The sequence below is a fragment of the Melospiza melodia genome, chromosome Z (genome assembly GCF_035770615.1).
Source record: "Melospiza melodia melodia isolate bMelMel2 chromosome Z, bMelMel2.pri, whole genome shotgun sequence".
NCBI lineage: Eukaryota > Metazoa > Chordata > Aves > Passeriformes > Passerellidae > Melospiza > Melospiza melodia.
Window position 1 is genome coordinate 77,048,789 of NC_086226.1, and position 18,890 is coordinate 77,067,678.

General features: G+C 44.3%; 1 protein-coding gene across 1 annotated transcript in view; it reads left to right on the forward strand.

Annotated features, from left to right (window-relative positions):
- LOC134432561 (uncharacterized) overlaps positions 1-18,662 on the forward strand; it is a 54,840-nt gene extending 36,178 nt beyond the window's left edge. The window contains exons 11-12 of the mRNA XM_063181405.1: positions 17,083-17,093; positions 18,560-18,662. Coding sequence (XP_063037475.1) covers positions 17,083-17,093; positions 18,560-18,662 — 114 coding nt within the window. The remainder of the gene's footprint in view (positions 1-17,082; positions 17,094-18,559) is intronic.
- Positions 18,663-18,890: the final 228 nt, after the last annotated feature.

Here is an 18,890-nt window from a genome sequence, read left to right on the forward strand (position 1 = left end):
CCAAATTAACTGGAACAAATGCAAAGCATAATTAACTCCACCTAGCGCCAACAGCTTTCTTTTTTTTTTCCAATAACCTTTTGGCTGCAGCAAAATATTACCTCCTATCTCCCAGAGGGAATCAGGGATGAGTCTGTGGCTTGTGCTTGGGTAGTGAACTGATTTGGAAGGGAGCAGAAGGGTTTCAGAAGGCAATTTGTGTTTTCTTCATTAATTTCTGAAGGAAAAAGGTAAAGCAGCTTCAGTCAGCAAAAGCTTTTGCGAGGTGCATTGATGAAATGCTTGTGAGCAATTCCCAGAGCAGGAAGGTGTTAAGAAAAAGTTGAATTGTAACAAATGCTGAATTCCTTTAGCTGTAGCAGACATTGTTGAGCCCTCTATTCCCCCTAGTCACTATTCTATTAGTGCAGTGACTAATGCATGCAAATGGTTGTCTTAGCCTTGAGAACAAAGAGAGTGGTCCTGCTAAGAAGGTTTCCGTCCTTTGGTTTGCGCTGCAGCAGGCTCTTGGTGGCCTGGCAGGCAAAGTGTGTCGCGGGCCGCGCCCAGGTGGCGGTGGCAGCGTGGGCTCCTGTGGCCCTGGCAGCTCAGTTTCGGCCGTGGAGCCTCCCCTGGCATGGGTCCCGGGGCTGCTCCCGGCACAAGCAGCGGGGCCGTTCCTGCTCCTGCCCCCAGGGCCGCTCCCGGCTTTGGCCGCAGCTGCTGGCGGCGCTGGGATGGGCCCCGGCAGCAGGGCCCGGCGGCCCTGATGGGAAAGAGCCACCAACCCCACTGGGAAGGGGCTCAGCTGTCCCCGCAGCCCCCCTCGGAAGGCAGAAAGAGCTTCCTGCACCTTTTTTCCTCTTTTAAATATGTTGTCCCAGAGGCGTCACCAGCTTTTCTAATTGGTTCAGCAGTGGGCCTATTTTCAGAGCCAGTCAGTGATTGGTTTTGCCTGCGTGGAGAAAGCTTTTAGCAGCTCCTCAGAGAAATCCCACTTTGGTGGCTGCCCTCTTTCCTCCTCTCCAAAAATTAAGCCATGCAAAACCAACAAAACCAGACAGTGGTGGTCCAAGGGCTGGGGCACTCGGAGACACAGAGAAAACTTGAAAAACTTGTGTGGAGCCATTCAAAAATCTCACATGGCTTCATATCCAGACACACAGCTAAAGCCCAGCTATTTCTCTCTTCTTTTTCTTTTTAACTGAGAAAGGAAGTCACAGGTAATGTGGTTTCTATTCCACATCTATTGGAGTAGATGTGGAATACAGATCCCAATATCCTATCTCTTTAAAATGCTGCAGTACTTAAGATTGTCAAATCAGCACTTCTGTGAGCATTCATTTTGCAAAACTAATTCTGAGTAACAGTTGTAGACTAAAACAATAACACATCTCTGTATAAATTAAATCCTATTTTAAGGAAATGAGTAGCCTAGGAGTTAAGTACAAAAGAAACCAACAAGCATTGTTGAAATGAAAGATGTTACTGCTACTCCTGCTGTCTGAAATACCTTTGAAATAAATTTAACAAGACCCTTCATATGGATTTGCAGGTGTACAAGTCCAGTTTCAAAAAAATGAAATCGTGTCCAAGAAAATTCTGTAAGGCGATGAAAAGCATATGTGCATTTTCCTTATAACCTTGGGAGTTTACTCCTTAAAAATGGCAAAGTTTCTAGATCAGTCTATTTGCAAAGGAACTGCTTATCCTAATAAGTTTAGATACATTTCCCCTTTGATTACAAATAAAGCATTGCACCTTCAAGGCATATAGTCTTAAACTGTGGTGTTGGCTATGCACAGGTGACATTGCGCTCATTGCCTCAAACAAGGGGAGCGCAAACCTATAAATCCCCCCAGACACGTCAACATACAAGCTGTTATCCAACTGCACAAACACCTTCTCTCCTAAACCAAATTAGTCCCTCTATGTTTGCTGTCAGGAACTCAGAATGCTCTTTTTAGGACTTTTAAAACAAGCAGTGTCTTTGGTTTTTTAAAATGTCACCAATATTAAGAAAGTCAGTGCTGCAGCGAAGTTGCCCTGTGTCTGATGTAGGAAGCTAGCAGGAGGCTGTCACACAGGGATTGGCAATAGCATGTACGGAAGCCTATGCCTTGGGTTTTCCTCTGCATGGTATATTTTTTCCTTGAAAGATTTATGATTTGAAAGTGAATCAGAGTTAGTCAGCAGAAAGAAAAAGCAAGATGCTAATTGACATGGGCTAATCAACAGTTCCAATTAATTTAAATATGTGTGGGTTGATGATGAGAGTTCAATGAATAAGTTTGCTTTTGAGAAGGGTGTAAGGACATGACCTCAGGGCTGCAGGAGAAACCATTTTTTGTTAGCTAGAAATTCCTGTTATTACCTTCCCGTGCATAATTTTTAACCTTTCTGTAATCTCAAATGACTTCAGTTCTGTGATTATTGCAACTGCATACCAGCTGCTATGGTCATATTTTGGTTCAAAAAATAAGAAAACACACAAATCAATATTTCAGTGATAGCACTTGCAGACCTTTTAGGTTTAATCTTATTCCTGCTATATTTAGAAACCTGCTCTTGACTTCAGCAGGAGTTGGCATGAGTGCCTAACCATAAATAAATATGGAAGGTAGTTGTTAGTGAGTTTCAGCATGAAAATGATTTTATAGACACTGTAAACAGAAGTGACGGGTGGCAAATAGTCAGAAAACTCTGCAACTGAAACCTTCTAATGAAATACCTCTCTTTCTTCAGACCTAGCCTTCAAACACCTTTTTAAAATCTGTGGAGTTCATGGGGAACCTCTAATACCTTTATTTATAAGGGTAAATTTTAATTTAAAGCTGTGATCACAAAAGGAATATTTAACCACACGCTTTAGACGCTGCAATTGATGTTTTCTTTTGCTCTACCATACTCCAATGTATTTGAGAAAATAGTACTTATGCAAACCTGTGTGTCAGTGTAGTTAATCACAGTGGTATTGTATGGATGGATGTATGTACAAAGCTTTGAGATAGAAAATATCTCGAAGTTCAGACTTTGTTAATTCTTACTAATAGACTGGGAGTGCTTTGGTTGATGTGATTTCGTGGGATTGCAGTATCTCTTCTTTTAAGGCAGCCTGTAAGATATAACTCTCTACCCCATGTAGCCATGATATTTTCTGAAAAATCCCTTGGCCAGGATTTTTCCTCCTGAGAAGCTGTGAGGCCTCAGGAACAAAATGTAAACAATAATTATCTCCTGCTATGGAATGCAACAGGTGGATCTTTGATTGGTCTCATGTGGTTGTTTCTAATTAATGGCCAATCACAGTCAGCTGGCTTGGACTCTCTGAGAGTTACGAGCTTTTGTTATTCATTCCCTTCCTTTCCTTTCAAGCCTTCTGATGAAATCCTCTCTTCTATTCTTTTAGTATAGTTCTAATATATCATTTTAATAATATATATATAATAAAATAATAAATCAGCCTTCTGAAGCATGGAGTCAAGATTCTCGTCTCTTCCCTTGTCATGGGACCCCTGTGAACACCACCACAACTCCACACCTAAGGTATTCTGTCAAACAAAACAAAACACCTTGAGACAGTTCTAAGTTTTTTTGAGAATTATAGCCCTAGCTTTGTTTATGTATAGCGACTATTTATTGAATTAGCACTCCCAAAAGGCAGATTTGCATGTGGCAGTGGAGAACAAAGCAACAGGGACCCCCTCATGCATCCAAAGGAGATCTGTTTATTGTAAAAATTGCATCCTTTTTATGCCTTTAATCTCAACCTGACATAAATGAAACCAAAGTGAAACCTAACACAATTGAGCAGAAAGAAGGCACCCGTTGGCTGGTGTTACCAAATGTCATGGATGAGCTTGCTACCAAGCCTCAGGACTGACTGCCAGGGGCTTCTCTGAGTCAGGTCTCTTAGGAAGCTGCAAGCTTTTCACTGGCCAGATCCCCAGGGGGTGTGGAGTTCAGACCAATGAGCATATGCAGACCGGGTCTTTCAAATGCTCTATATTAGGGGTAACCTGGGAAATAAACGCTCTCTGTGCCACACGAACCTCGAAAGAGGTTTAGAGCCTGAAAACGGTGTAGAACTGGATTACAAGCAGCTTGAGAGCTGGGAAGCGGTGTGGGAACCAGATTACAAGGACATCTAACCCTGGATTGGTGTTTGGAACTGGAGAAATACAGCCTGGGAGCTGGAAACGGGGACAGAGCCAATATGGTGAAAACCCAGGAGTTTTCTAAGTAGTGTGAAGTGCTGTGAGGTTGCTAGCCTTGTTTTTGTGGACTGGAACCACTTAAGAGACCGTGGGAGCTTGGATGTCAGGACCAGAAAACTCCGTAACGAAGGTTACTGATTTTCTTCTTTCAAAGAAGAGGGATAAACCACGATGAACCAGCTCTATAAGCTTTATTCACCTGGTGCAAAAACCATGAGCTGCACATATCAGAAGGGGACATTTTAGATTTGCCCTTTTGGGAGAGGGTTGGACAGAATATATTTGAGGCAGTGTCATTTGGTGATGATGCAGCCATCGGTATTATAAAACCATGGATGCTTGTTCTGGACTTATGAAATTGGATTATGAAGGGCAAAGGGGGAAGGGCAGCAGCGCAGCCACCTCTTTGTTCCACCCTGGGCGTGAGCAGCATTGCCGCAGGAGCCAGTGGGCCCCAGCAGCTGAGAAAACGTGTCCTACTACAATGGAACTGTGGCTGACCGATGCGGAGTGGTCATGGAAAGCAGCACAGCCCCAGGGAGTGGGGGAAGTCTCGGAAAACAGAGAGCATCCAGGGGCTGCCCAAGCCGAGGACACCAACAATGTCCAGAGAGCCGGCGGCTGTTGGGAAGAATGAAAGTCTGACAAGAAAGTCACACAGACATGCATGCTTAGCAGAAAGATTTTTAAATGTAGAGTCTGGTGAAGGAATAGAGATGGAAACAAGTTTTGATATAGAAGAAAACAATTGCTGAGCCAGTCTTAATGGATAACCAAGGAGGCAAAGGGTATGTTAGTTAGAAGGGGTTTTTATGACTTAGAGCAAAGTCTGAAAAACCCACCTCAAAGTAGAAGATGTTTTTACCAAGCAGAAAGATAGCACAGGCAAACAAGTCAGCAAAACTGCAAGTAGAAAAAAGGTCTCAGAATTTTCCACTGCAAGAAAACTGAAAAACAACTCCTAGCTTAAACTGTAATGTACTAACTTTTAGTGATTGGAGAACAGTAACATGAATATGGTAATTGTAGTAGTTATGATAGGCTATAGATAATAGTTAAGGTATAGATTGGTTGTACTGTATTAATATGCTAAGCAAAGAAAAGTACATAATGCAATGTAACCAAAACCAAAGGGTCTCCAGGCCTGCCTGCAGCTGGAGCTAACAGCTGTAGGCATGGGCTCTGTCACCCAAGACCCTGGACTGCTGTAATCTCTTGGATGGAATAGACTGCATTTTGGAGAGCCGCCTGGAGTCCCACACCCCTCAGGTGGTGCCGATTGCACAATCCAGACACGCGGAGAGATGAGGGCCCCCACAGCTCTGGCAGCTGACTCAGGTGGGCACACCATGCCGCCCTGCTCTGGGGGAGCAGAGCACATGGTGGGCACTTCTGCCCCTCTGGGTACACCACACCATGCAGCTGCTCCGAGCCCTCTGGGTTTAAGGGCAATTCCACAGCTATTGCACTGTGCCACATGGCCACTGAGATCGACCCTGCCATTGGCACCGGGTCCCCCACACTTCCCATCGCCATGGAAAGCAAGTGGGCTGGCTCCAAAGTCACACCTCTATGGAGCCTCGCTGTGTGTGCACCGGGAGTGGCCCTGCCCCGGAGCCTTCCTCCAAGGACGGATCTGAGAAGAGCTGCAACACCAAACCCAGAAGCAGAGTGTGGGAAAAGCCCCTGTGGAGGGCCCAACCAGCAAAAAACAGTGTAAAGGAGCATGCGAGGGTGTGGGGCCATGCCAGCAATAGCAACCAAGCCATCCTGAGAAGATGGTGCTGGGCACATGCCACAGCCATTTCACAGCAGCTAAGAGAGAGCCACTCTCTCACCAAGTGCAAGAGAAAGCCAACATTTCCCTATTAACCTTTTCAAAACCTCACAACTACCTTAGCTCCTGAAAAATCAAGGCTGTCATGTTCCAAAAACTCCAATATAAACACACTGAAGGATTATCCTACAAAAGTTAGGAAAATGTACAACTCTTTGTAAAATATGCCTAAAAGTTTGTAGTAAAATACACATTATGGGTGTTTGCGATGTTAGGACCAAAATCAATATGCCTATGATTTAGAAAATGTTATATTTCTGTCTCAGGCAACTACTGCTGTGCATCAAGGAAGTCTAATTGTATGTGTATTAAGAAGTGTTTTCTTAATACTCCTACTCATTATTATTGCCTTGTTTCAAGAAGGATTGTTAAGATCCAAGGGATATCCACTAAGCTACAAAAAAAAAAAAAAATCTATTTATCATAGCCAAATTTTAGTTGCAAAGTTCTTTAACTGAAGTTCTGCCACTTGTCATCATTTTGTCCTAGGTTGCAAGGTAATGTGTATATTCTGTTTGCATCTGTTAGAGGTGTGTCTCTGTTATCTTCTGTTAATTGAGCAGTTTTCTTCATCTCTTCCACAAACCAGTCCTCCCTCCAGGGAGACATCTTCTCTTAATGTGCCATTGAGTGCCACAGCATGACTAATAAAATTACATCATCCCACATTGTGAGAAGCTCTGCCCAGAGGGAGAAGCCAAACATTCCTAACTGGATAGAAGCTGAGATTTTGGGACACCAGGACAGCCTTTTCCACTGGATTCCCAGAGAAGCAGCTGCCTTTTCCACTGGATTCCCAGAGGAAGACCAGGCCCATCATCACCACCACTGGATCTTCAGAGGAAGACCACACCCTTCTACAGGATCACTGCTTCAACAGAACCATATCTGCCTCTCCAGGAGGATGGCAGCCACCATTTCAATTGGATTGCTACCAGTCCCCTGATCAACAGGGTGTCTGTTGGAATGTTGGAGGACACCAGACAGATGAAGGACTTTGGACCTGGTTAACATCAGAGATTTGATAACGGGATGCCTTGACAAAAGCAAACAGAACTTTGAAAATTAGACCTAGATTGCCAGAAGATGAAATCAAACGGATTTACTGGAAAAAGAAAATCCCATTAAACTCTGCAAGCAAGAGATGTTGATATATGCATAACTTTGTGTATGTGATTTTAACCCAATCATTGTAGTACACATTACTAGTCTCCCTGAAATAGTATATAAGCACTTGTATCCCACAATAAAATTGGATTCTGATCACCGAGGAAGTCTTTCCCATCTCTCTCCATCCCTGACAGGTGTCAGGTTGTATCCTGACTCTGTCAGTGTTGTTTCCTATTACTGCATTGTCGCAGACATTTCTCCACAGAAATCCTTTCTTTTGGATTTCTGCGTCTTCGGGAGGCCAGAGGCCTCCGAAGAGAAGGTAAACAATTATTATCAGCTGCTGTGGAATGCAACAGGGACACCTTGATTGGTTCATTTCCTATGTTTATAATTAAGGGCCAATCACCAGTGCAAGTTAGGGGACTGAGTCCCTGGACACAACTTTGTTTGGGATTCTTTCTATCTATTCTTAGCTTAGCTAGCAGCTCTGGAAACCTCTCTCTATATTCTATTTAGTATAGTCTTAATGTATTATATATAATATCTTAATAAATAAGCCTTCTGATCAAGATACAAGATTCACCGTCTCTCTCTCACCAGCCATGCCCACTCAGGCCCGGTAATATCTGGTGACCTCTCGTGTAAGAGCAAAAATTAATCTAATAAGACCAGAGGAGCAAATTGCTGCACTGGGTAAAAATCCTGTATGTGTGGCATTTGATGGTTGCTTTGAAGTCACCACAGAAAGTGGATTCAAGCCAGGAGCTGAAGAACTGAAGATCCTGATATGGACAGAGTTCACAGCCAAGGCTGACCACAACAGAACTTTCTTCTGGAAAACCATCAGGAAAGATGACGGAAAAGAGCAGCAGACCTGTGGAGCTGGCCAGAGAAAGCTGGACTCTTTCAAAAGGTACTGTTCACTTTTCTATCCCTGATGAACCAGCCCTTCGTAGCTTGTGGCTGTTCATATGGCAAACACATGCCTTGCCAGAAGAGATTCAATTCTCCCCTTCAGAGGAGAAAACCATAGCCCTCTGGAAACATTGGTGCAGGGAAGACGGTTTCCTTTTGTCAGAAACAGATATCTATGAGTTCTTTAGATGGGCAAAGCTTTTTGGGTTCTTTGCTGATGTCTTATATGCTTTAGATGTTTTTGTCTGGGAGTGCATGGACTCCATTATCCAGCGCGTCTACATTGAGGGACGCGTGTTGCCTTCTATCTACCCAGCATTTATAAAGCTTTTCCCAGTCCTGAAACGCAGAGCAGCTTGTTTTCAATGGATCTCTAATTGTTATGGCCAAGCTCCGTTTCCACCACCTTTGGCAGAAGACCCGGTGGGGGATGGCTTTGGGTTTTTTCCTCCACCCTGCTTCACGGCGGGGGGGGGGGGGGCGAAACTTCGCCGGGCGAAGAAGTTTTTTTTACTCTTGCTCCGGAGCATGCTCAGATGGAGTTTTCTCCTTCCCCCCGTTCTCTCTCTCCGGGGGGATGGGAGTGGCCGCTCAAGCCAGCGCTGGCCTCTCAGACTCCGCCTCCTTCAGACATGGGGGCGGCACCGGTCTCTGAGGTTTCCTCCACGCCCCTGCTAGAGCTGTCACTCCAGGAGATCCCGTCTCCGCCTCTCCAGGAGATCCCGCCCGCGGTTTCACCGGCCTCCCTGCCCCCGCAAGAGCCTGTGTCGGAGAAGGCAGAAGAGACAGCACTTCCGGCGATTGACCTGTTGCTAAGCAACAGCAATGCTCCACCGCTTCTCCCAGCTCCGCTGCTGCCAGTTTGCGCTGCGATGGAGACTGCGACTGCGCCTCCGCAGCAGACCCCGGAGTCAACGGCAGAAAACGGCGCTGAACCTGCGGGACCCTCGGAGCAGCCCGCGGCGGATCAGCGCGGTTCCCTCCCCAGTTCCGGCTCCCTCCCCGCTGCTTCCACTGGACGTCCCAGCAGTCGCCCCGGCGGGGGGTCTCTCCTTCCGTGGAGCGGGGGCTGCCCGCCAGCTCACTGTTGTGGCAGTCCAGCTGCTTGTTTTTAAGATCAGCATTCTCGGCGGTTTGGGGGGTGGTTTTTCGGGGATTGTCCCATGGAGGCCACCGCCTCTCTTGTGCCCTAGTGGCATGGGGGGGCAGGTGCATCCAGAGAGTTCTGCCTCTGATCCCCAGCCCGGAGGGGATGGGGGTGATGCCACGGGGCGGATGAGAGACAAACCCGATGCATTGCAGAGGGAGAGGGCACAGTTGGAGGAGACCATAGCTGGTTTGCTGTGGGGAACAAACATCTCCAGACCCCAGATGGGATTGCTGGGGAAGGCTTCTATTTCCCTGCTCCTGGCATGCCTCAGTGGTTTAGGTGAAAGGAAGCATCTCACTACCCGTGCTGCCATTGTGCTGGCAGCAGGGTTCAGGCCTGTGGATATGCACAGCCTTCCTTATGAGTTTGGCTTAGGCCGTTTGGCTCAGGAGGTTCTTGGGCCAGGGCCATCACTTGGCCTCCTTATGTTTTTGGGGATTCTGGTTTGTCCTACAGCAAATACTGCATTGTTTACTTTACTTTTATTTTCTTCCCTAATAAAGAACTGTTATTCCATATCTTTGCCTGAGAGGCCTCCTTAATTTCAAAATGATAACAATTCAAGGGGAGGGGGTTTACATTTTCCACTTCAGGGGAGGCTCCTGCCTTCCTTAGCAGACACCTGTCTTTTCAAACCAAGACACTTTTTTAAAGTTAAAAGTCATCTGTTAAATGACTAACAAAATTTTGTATGCAAAATAATGTACTGTGGAGGATCACCTCACCAATCATTAGCTGTAAACGTAAGGCAGAAATCCATTGTTAAAGGGCCAAGGATTTCTAATTCTTGGGGCTCAGATACTGCTTTGGGAAGTTCTTTGGCCCAAATGTTCCTATGCAATACAGGATTGCTCCCATTGTCAATTTCACCAGACTTACAACAATGAAACCAACAATTGAAACATTTATAAATAGCATCCAATAAGAGTTTGCGGGTCCCGCTGATGAAAAGGGAACATCAGGCATGACCCATGATCCCTCTGTTTCACTCACGTCTGCCTACTTGCTTCTACAGTCTTGAACTCGTCAACACATTCTTGGCTGCGATATGGTTTGACGTTTTTGGCTGGGACCCACTTAATTCCTGCACCTGTAGAGACAGAAGCATACCCTTTGCCCCAAGGAATTGATCAGAAAGGACCTTCAGTGGGTCCTTTCCCAGGGTTTCTAATTAAAATGGGGATTTTCTTTCAGTTTTGCCTGTGTGTTATTGGAAAAATGCCTAAAAATTGGTGGATTTTGTTCTGACACAGAGCTGTTGTTCCGCCGCATCTGTGGTGTGACCACTACTCTCCCTTCTGTTGATCTAGAATGTGTTTTAATGTCTGATGTGCCCTCTCAACAATTGCTTGACTTGTGGGAGAGTGAGGAACACCAACGATGTGATGAACACCACAATCTTTAAAAATGTGGCAAATTTTTGAGCTGTACATGCAGCATCATTGTCAGTTTTTACTTCTTGGGACACACCCCATGAAGCAAAATCTTGCAAAAAATGTTGACAGGCATGATTACCTGTCTCACCTGTGTGAAGAGAAGCAAAAACTGCACCAGAGAATGTGTCCACTGAAACTTGAGTATTGGTAAATTTACCAAAGGAAGGCTATTTAGTGATATCCATTTGCCATAACTGCAGGTTTTGTAAACCCCGTGGGTTGGTCACTCTTTGTAGAAACGGGAGGGTGCACAAGCTGACATTCAGGGCAAGTACTAATGATAGCCTTAGCTTGACTTTTGGAAATTTGAACATTCCCACAAGTGCTTGTGTATTTTGCTGAAAAAAGGCATGACTCAGTTTTGCTTGTTCCAAAATGTTTGGCAAAGTGTTTGAAATAAGCATTGTCACTTTGTCTGCTCTGGCATTTCCTTCCACTAAAAATCCAGGAAGCAAAGAATGAGCCCTGATGTGAGAAACAAAATATGGATTAGTTCATTATTGCAAAGTTGTATAAAGCCATGAAAGCCAATGATATCTAAGTGTCATTACTAGCATTCTTTAGAACTGATCCTTCTATTCTTTTAACCACATTAGCAACATAAGCAAAATGTGTTAATTAATCAAAAGGTTGTGGGAAGAGCTGAAAAGCCTGAACTACAGCAGCAAGTTCAGCAATCTGAGGAGATCCTTCTACTATTTGAATATCTGATTCCCAAGTTCTAGTTGTTTGGTTCAACCAAGTTACGACCGATTTGTGACTTCTGCCAGATCCATCAGTGAAGAGAATTATTGCGTTAAAAGGTTCTTTACTTAACATAGGTTTCTCTCTAAAACTCAATTTTACCTGCAATAATTTGTGAGCTGGGTAATGAACAGAAGAAATATCCGGAAAATTTACCAATGCTCATTGCAAATCATCAGAATTTTGCAGAATTTTGCATTTGCAATGCATTTTCATTGCCCTGTCAAGATCATCTTTTTTCAGTGGTAAATAGAGAGCTCCAAATTCTTGACCTGCTAAACTTAACAATTTTGTTCTGGCCTTAATCACAATTTCTGCCATAATCTTTAAAACTGTGAAAATAATCTTTGGAAACCTGTAGGGAAGGCAAACCCATTCTATTATCAACAAAGGATGTCTCTCAGAAGGGTCCCTTTGAAAAATGAGACCACAAAGCTGCATTTTTTCTCCTAAAATTGCAAAAAAGAAAGGCTTTTCTGGAATACAATGATGAGTTTGTCATCTTTGGAGAGCCTCTATGACCTTGTCACAGACTGCACAAGCTTCAGGTATTAGAATTCTGGGAGAATTGATGTCACAGCTTCCTCTCAGTAAATTGAAAAGTGGACCCCGTTCATTGTTGGTGACTCTCAAACCAGGTGTGACCCAATAGATTTCTTCTAGAAGCTGTTGTAAATCTTGCAGGTTGGTGACACTGGTCCGGAGCTGTATCTTCTGTGGTGTTATTGTTTTTTCAGTCATCTTCCATCCCAGATCCTTCCAGGGTGGAACTTCTTGAATTTTGGCTATAGAAATTTTAAGTCCTACATGTTGGATTTCAGTAACAACACTAGGATGGGTTTGCTCCATCTCTGGCTGCATTGGAGCAGCGATGAGCAAATCATCCACATAGTGTAGAATCATGGATCTTGGATACTTCTGTCGAACTGGAGACAAAACTTGTGTGACAAAATGTTGGCAAATTATAGGTGAATTCTTCATTTTTTGGGGCAATGATTTTCAGTGGTATCTCTGCATGAGTTCTCTTCGATTGATGACTACAGCTGAAAAGGCAAATCTTTGAGCATCATTGGGATGAAGTGGGATGTGGAAAAAACAATCCTTTAAATCAATGACAATGAGAGGCCAGTGTTTTGAGATCATTGATAAAGAAGGAAGTCTAGGTTAAATAGGTCCCATGTCTTCAATTGATCTTCATTGATCTTCTTCAGGTCATGAAAGAACCTCCAGGAGTCCGATATCTTCTTATGGATGATGAATACTGGTGACTGTGGCTGTGATGTGACCTTCTTGTAATTGCTCCTTTACCAATCTTTTAAGGCTATATAATTTTTTCTCTGTTAAAGGCCATTGATCAATCAATATCGGATGATTGGTTTTCCAGGTCAGCTTTCAAGTGGCAGGTTTCGACGTGATTTCCATCACAGTCCTACCTCCAGTTCTGCTCCCCCAGACAGGAGGGACAGGACGTCTCTCCCCCAGATGGTGAAAGGCTTCTGCAGAACAAAAGGATGCACCGTTGCTGTCTTTCCTTCAGGACCTGTAATGTTAATCATGGATGCACTTTGCAAACACACGGTAGCACCTCCAATCTCTGTGAGGGAACCTGCAGGAGCTACCAAATCCCAATCGCTGGGCCAAAACATGTGAGAAATTACAGTGACATCTGCACCAGTATCTGGCATGACTGTAATGTAAATTGTTTAACCACAGTCAGTCAGGCAGCAAGTCAATTTTGCTTGGTTGCGGTCCGAACATTGCATCCAAAAGATCTCAGGACTTGAGGTTCCAAATGGCACAGACATCTTTGAATTGTCTGGAAAGTTGTTTTGCTTGGCTGTATTCATGGCTGAAAGAAGGACAATAGCAATAGGTGTTTTTGGAGAAGTCGCCATAGGAACGTTTAATGCAATAGCTAAAATTACTAGCTCTTTGTTACAATTTATTGAAACAACAGCTGGAAGGCCTGAAAGTCTAAAAATTTTGTTGCTAGCTTTGCCTAGAATCAACAGGTACTGTCTTTGTTGAAAAAAAACTGGTAATTCCAATAGAAATACTTTCATAACAGAAATTATTTAAAAGGTGTATCGATTTTGAGGAGGCCAATTCGAACCTTGTACCTGAGGGTATTGAGCTGGGACCATTTGAGGGATGGTTCACTGAGGAGTAAAGGACTGAGGTACCAATGCCATTTGACTGGGTACTTGACTGTAAGGAGGGACCACTACTTGTGTCGAGGTGCGGTGATAATCTGTGCTCTTTTTTCAGTTTAACGACCAAGCTTTGCCATTGATGTCAAATTGAGAACGACAGTACTTAGTAAGATGCTTCCCTTTCCCACATCAAGGGCAAATAGAAGGCTGTTTAGGTTGGATTGTTGTTGTAGGACAATCTCTTTTCATGTGTCCTGCTTTACCACAAGCAGAGCAACCAGACTTTTTATCAGAGTCCAACTGTACAGGACCAAGTGATTTTGCAAAAATTTTTATTTGTGCTTCAAGGGCCTTTTGAAAAGCCTTCAAGCTTTTCCATTTTTTGTCCCAAATTTTCTCCCCAAGCCTTTCCCAAATTATCTCCCAATGTTTTTCCAAACTTTCCTTGAGATTCTGCAATCTTCTTTCCAAAAGCATTGATTTGCACATTAGCAAGATGTTGTGCAGAGATGAACTTACTGCAAGCTGTTAGCATCTCTGTTACATTGGAGGCTGATCAGGTGAAGTTATAATTTTTTTACATTCTTCCTATAAGTTCTTTGATATCATGGTGAGAAAGAGTTTCCTATTGTGGATTTACATCATTATGACCATGTCTTACAGGTAAGGCAAGGAGCTGTTGTTTTGAATCCAATTTTTTTTCTACATTTTGAATAATATTAGACCAATTAAGTAGTTGCAATGGAAGGCTTACTGCTAATTCAGTCTGTGTTTAGTTTTTCCCTTTCATCACTCCTGTATCTGATCCAGAAGAACAGGTAGTGTTGTCACAGCAATCAGCTGTCCCAAGAACTCTGCCAGGAAGCTCCAAGTTCTTGGCAATAATGTCACCACAGCAACAAACTTTTCCAGGAGCCCTTCCAGGAAGGGCTGGGGAGGAGGGCTCCAAGTTCTTGGTGAGAGGAAGAAAGCCAGAGCCTGCTAACTCACGTCTGGATTCACTAAATTGGATCCTTTTAGATTCATACAAATTGGGCTGCTCTCCAGCTGTAGATCCTGAATTTGTATTTGTAACTCTTTCCAATGGACTGTTACAGGTTCCACCCCGTATCCCTGCCCACAGGGATACAGCTGGAAAACTCTCAGGTCTGATCTGCAATCTCAGCCTTCTTTCTCCCCCAGCCCAGCAGCGAATGAGACAGGCTTCAAGGCTTCTAAACAAACTTTGTCTCCACAGCAACTTTCCTGAGCTCTTCCACCTCCACCCCATCCACCTCTCTGGGCAGTGCCCTCCCTGCCCTGCTCAAGCCCTGACTGCTGCCCACTGCCTGCTCCCCTGCCGGCAGAGCCAAATCCAAAGCCCCCCCACCTGTTGTAATGGGAGGCTGGGGAGCCAAAAGTGGTGAAAATCCCAGAAGAGTGTTGGCAGAGGAATCTGTATGAAAAGAGTCCTCTGAGCTGCAAAGCAAACTGCCTGCCTTAGCCCAATCCAAGGGGATGGTTTCCTGGGAAGGGCAAACAGTGACAGGAGAGACCCTGCAGCCCCTCGGCCAGGCAGAGCGGATCCATAGCCTCCCTTGGCAGACCCCACCTGCACAACTTCTGAACAAGATCCAGCCTCATCTCGTTCGGAAGAGGAGCAGGGCACAGGAACAGCAGCTCCTGTTCTGCAAACCTTCTTCAAATTCTGATCTCCCGGACCCGTTCAATTCCCAGCCTCCCCAGAACACATCCCCTGACCCCTCCGAGACAGAGTAGAGATCCAGTCTGAATTAGGTGAAGTGTCTAGGAGACGTGAAAAGTTTGTGCGGCCAAAGCTGAAGGAAAAATTGCATGCCGGAGACAGTGAGGAGACAGAGAAAAGAAAACAGAAATGACCAGGAGGTCAATTTGCCCCCGACCTAGGAATTCCTTTGATAAAGAAGAACTGGCAATAAATGCCACGTGGAATGAGTATGTATGAACCTATTGTGAAACTGTATGCATATGCATTTGGAAGGGGGATTAAAGGAGACCTGAGGTCTTCAGGGGTACGCATGCCTTTTGGGGAGGCTTGCGTCCCGACGCGCGTCGTAATAAAGGCATACCGGGCTTTACAACTTTTATAAAGTTGTAAGGTTTCTTCTTTTCTCCACAAAACACCTCAAATTCTTGTAATGCAACAAAAATTCGGAACGCTTTCCTGGGAATTCTGGGGGTGGATGATTTTGCCGTGGAGTGGGAGGATGCCTGGTCACAGCATCAGCAACTCAGGGAATCCCAGAAAAAACAGAGGACATGACCGAAGCTGGAAGCTAATCTGATTCCTCCTTCCCGGGTTTCAGGGTGCTGTCCACACTGCCTGGAGAAACCCCGGACATGCCATGAGAAGGGAAGGAACCCCGAACAAAACCCGAGATCCCCCCAGAGGAGGACGAAGGCCCAGCACCACTCGGAATTAAAGTCTCAGAACCAGGTGCTCTGTTTTGTTGTTGGAGAAAGTCTCTGTTACAATCATTCTGTTTAAAGCTCTTCATTAAAGCTTTGGAGACAGGCATAAGTTTGACCAAAGTCTCTTCCTTTTTGAGAGGGACTAGATTGTAAATTTTCCACTTGATCTGGTTCCAGAAATCAAAGGTAAAAGCAGACTTCTGTCGCAGACATTTTTTCACAGAAATCCTTTCTTTCAGATTTCTGCATTTTCTGGGAAGCTGAGGGCCTCCAGAAAGAGAATGTAAACAATTGTTATCAGCTGCTGTGGAATGCAATGGAATGCACCTTGATTGGCTCATGTTTCTATGTTTATAATTAAAGGCCAATCACAGGAGCAAGCTGGGGACAGAGTCCCTGGACACAACTTTGTTACAGATTCTTTCTTTTCTATTCTTAGCTTAGCAAGTATCTGCAAACTTCTCTCTTTATTCTATTTAGTATAGTCATAATGTATTATATATCATATATCAATAAATCCAACCTTCTGATCAAGAAACAAGATTCTCGTCCATCTCTCACCATCCCCAGCGACCCACACAGGTCGCTGTAATAGACTTCAAGTCTGTATTTTGATTATTCACTTTTACCCAGATTAATGTCTTTTAGTTCATATTTTGAGATGTCTGAACATCCTTTATCCTAAAATTGCCTCTGGTAAAAGATGTCCCATTCTGGTTTAGAGAGATGGTTTTCCATCTCGCTGCCCAGGAGCCCCTAAAGTTGCTACTTATTACTGACAAGGATGCAGACGACGAAGGGGACGACCCATTCCTCCTTTTAAAAGCCTGGGCCTCCGGCAATGGCACTGCCCATGGTCTTCTTTTTATTTTTATGTTCCTCTAGGCTAGAAATCCTCCTCACTGAGGAGCAGCTTTCCCAAAACCCTCTGATTTAAAGGATTCCTACAATATACTATGTAATATATATATTTTAATATATGTACTGTAATAAATAGAATATATAAAATCTATACTTGATCTTTTTCTAAGCCAGCAGGCCTTTGTAGCGAGTTCTGAGCCAACATGTGGGTTTGCTGCCAGCTCAAGTCTGTGCTTCCCTTTCCCAGCCCGAGTGCAGGTGGGGCTTGTCCTGGGCATGGCTGGATATTTTCATGGCCAGAATCCTCCAGCATTTACATCTGCTCATGGCTTTGGGTAGCACAAATTACAAGACACCCATCTCAGTTGACAAATGGCATTTCTTACAAATTGCTACACCAGCGCTGACAACATAGAACAGATCTCAGTTAAAGAATATTTAATTGTTACACCACACTATTTAAACACATAGAAATAACAACTTCTGTTAACAAAAGTAAGTTATTGGAAACCCCTACAAACACTCACTATACACAGAGATCAAGGGAAAATTAAGAACTTAATTTCTTGCATATTTCAACAAGTATACACCCCATATAAAAATACAAAAAATATCAGTATCTCTCTCTATTACCAAGAACTCAACAAATAGAGTTACGCCATACACATTTAAATTGAACTGAATACATATACAACTACCACAATATATTGATGTGAATACAGATTAAATGTTACCTATTACATTACAGAAACAGATACATAACACAAACCTATCTATAAAGAGACAAACAGCACTACCAATCTAAATATCTGTACAGCTGCAAATATGCAAATATAAATACAAATATACAGCTATACATCTGAATATATATGTAAATATAGTATACATAGAAATAGATCAATATACATCTAAAAATATAAAACCAGACATATATACCAATAAAAATACCAATTTAGCTATTTAAAAAGACATACACCAAAAACTACATCAATAGAAATACATACCTACACAACTGTATACAGATGGAAATCTAAACACAGATATTACACTACACATAAAGAACTAGATACACTGTTGTGTTGGTCTGTTTCGTTCCCCCTCTATGTCAAAATGGTTCTGCCCTGGTTCTCCCTCCCCTCACAGTTACTGCCAGTCACCCCAGTTATTATGACTACCATTGTATCTATTTTAAACCATTCCCCAGTTTCCCCGGTAACCCAATGTATCCCTTCCTCCATCCCACCCTGGTGCCCTGCCAGTCACTCCCTGCCACCACCTTTTTCTCCAGAATCTTCTGTCTAGGGCTCAGAGTGATTGGTTCAGGGGCTGGGGCCCTTCTCTTAAATTGTTTTCATTGGTGTTTTCTTTGTGTCAATCCTATGTACCCCACTCCTCCCTGGATTCCCATTTACTCCTGACCTGGCTCCACCCCTGTACTCCCCACCCTTTATAAGTTCATGAAATCCCTCCCTCTCTCTCTTCAGTTGCTGTCCTCCCTGGGACACTCAATAAACCTGGACTTTGCCCTGACCGGAAAGCGCTCTCTTCTTTCTATCCTGTTGACCACAGCCACTCCTTGGCCTCGTCCTGCACCTGGCAACATCCTCAGCTATGGCGCTGGGCACTTGCCTGAGGCGCTGACCCAAAGCCAGGCTATCGAGTTAAGTGCCCCCTGTGCTGCTAGCTGTGCTGACAAGCTAGCTGGGACTCATTTCTCTGGCCAGACAGCTGCAGTTCTGGCACCGAACGTGGGGCCCTGAAGGCTTCCAAATCCGGGTCATCGTGGACCTGAGCGTTTCGCCGGACCCCATGGACGAGGCTGATTAGCCTCTCTGGCCGCGGAACTACCCCCGGGTTGAGGAGACCCTGTTCTAGTGGGTGGGGCTCCCACGGAATCGGGAACGGCAGCTCCATGCACCCAGGAGTCGTTCCCCCAACAGGACCACGACTCCAGTTTTTCTTTTCGCCCCTGCCGGAGTTTTATAAGTCTTTCTCTTTTCTCTCTCCCTGTCTTTTTAATCTATTTACCCTTCGGGGTCATATTTTTTCTTTCTG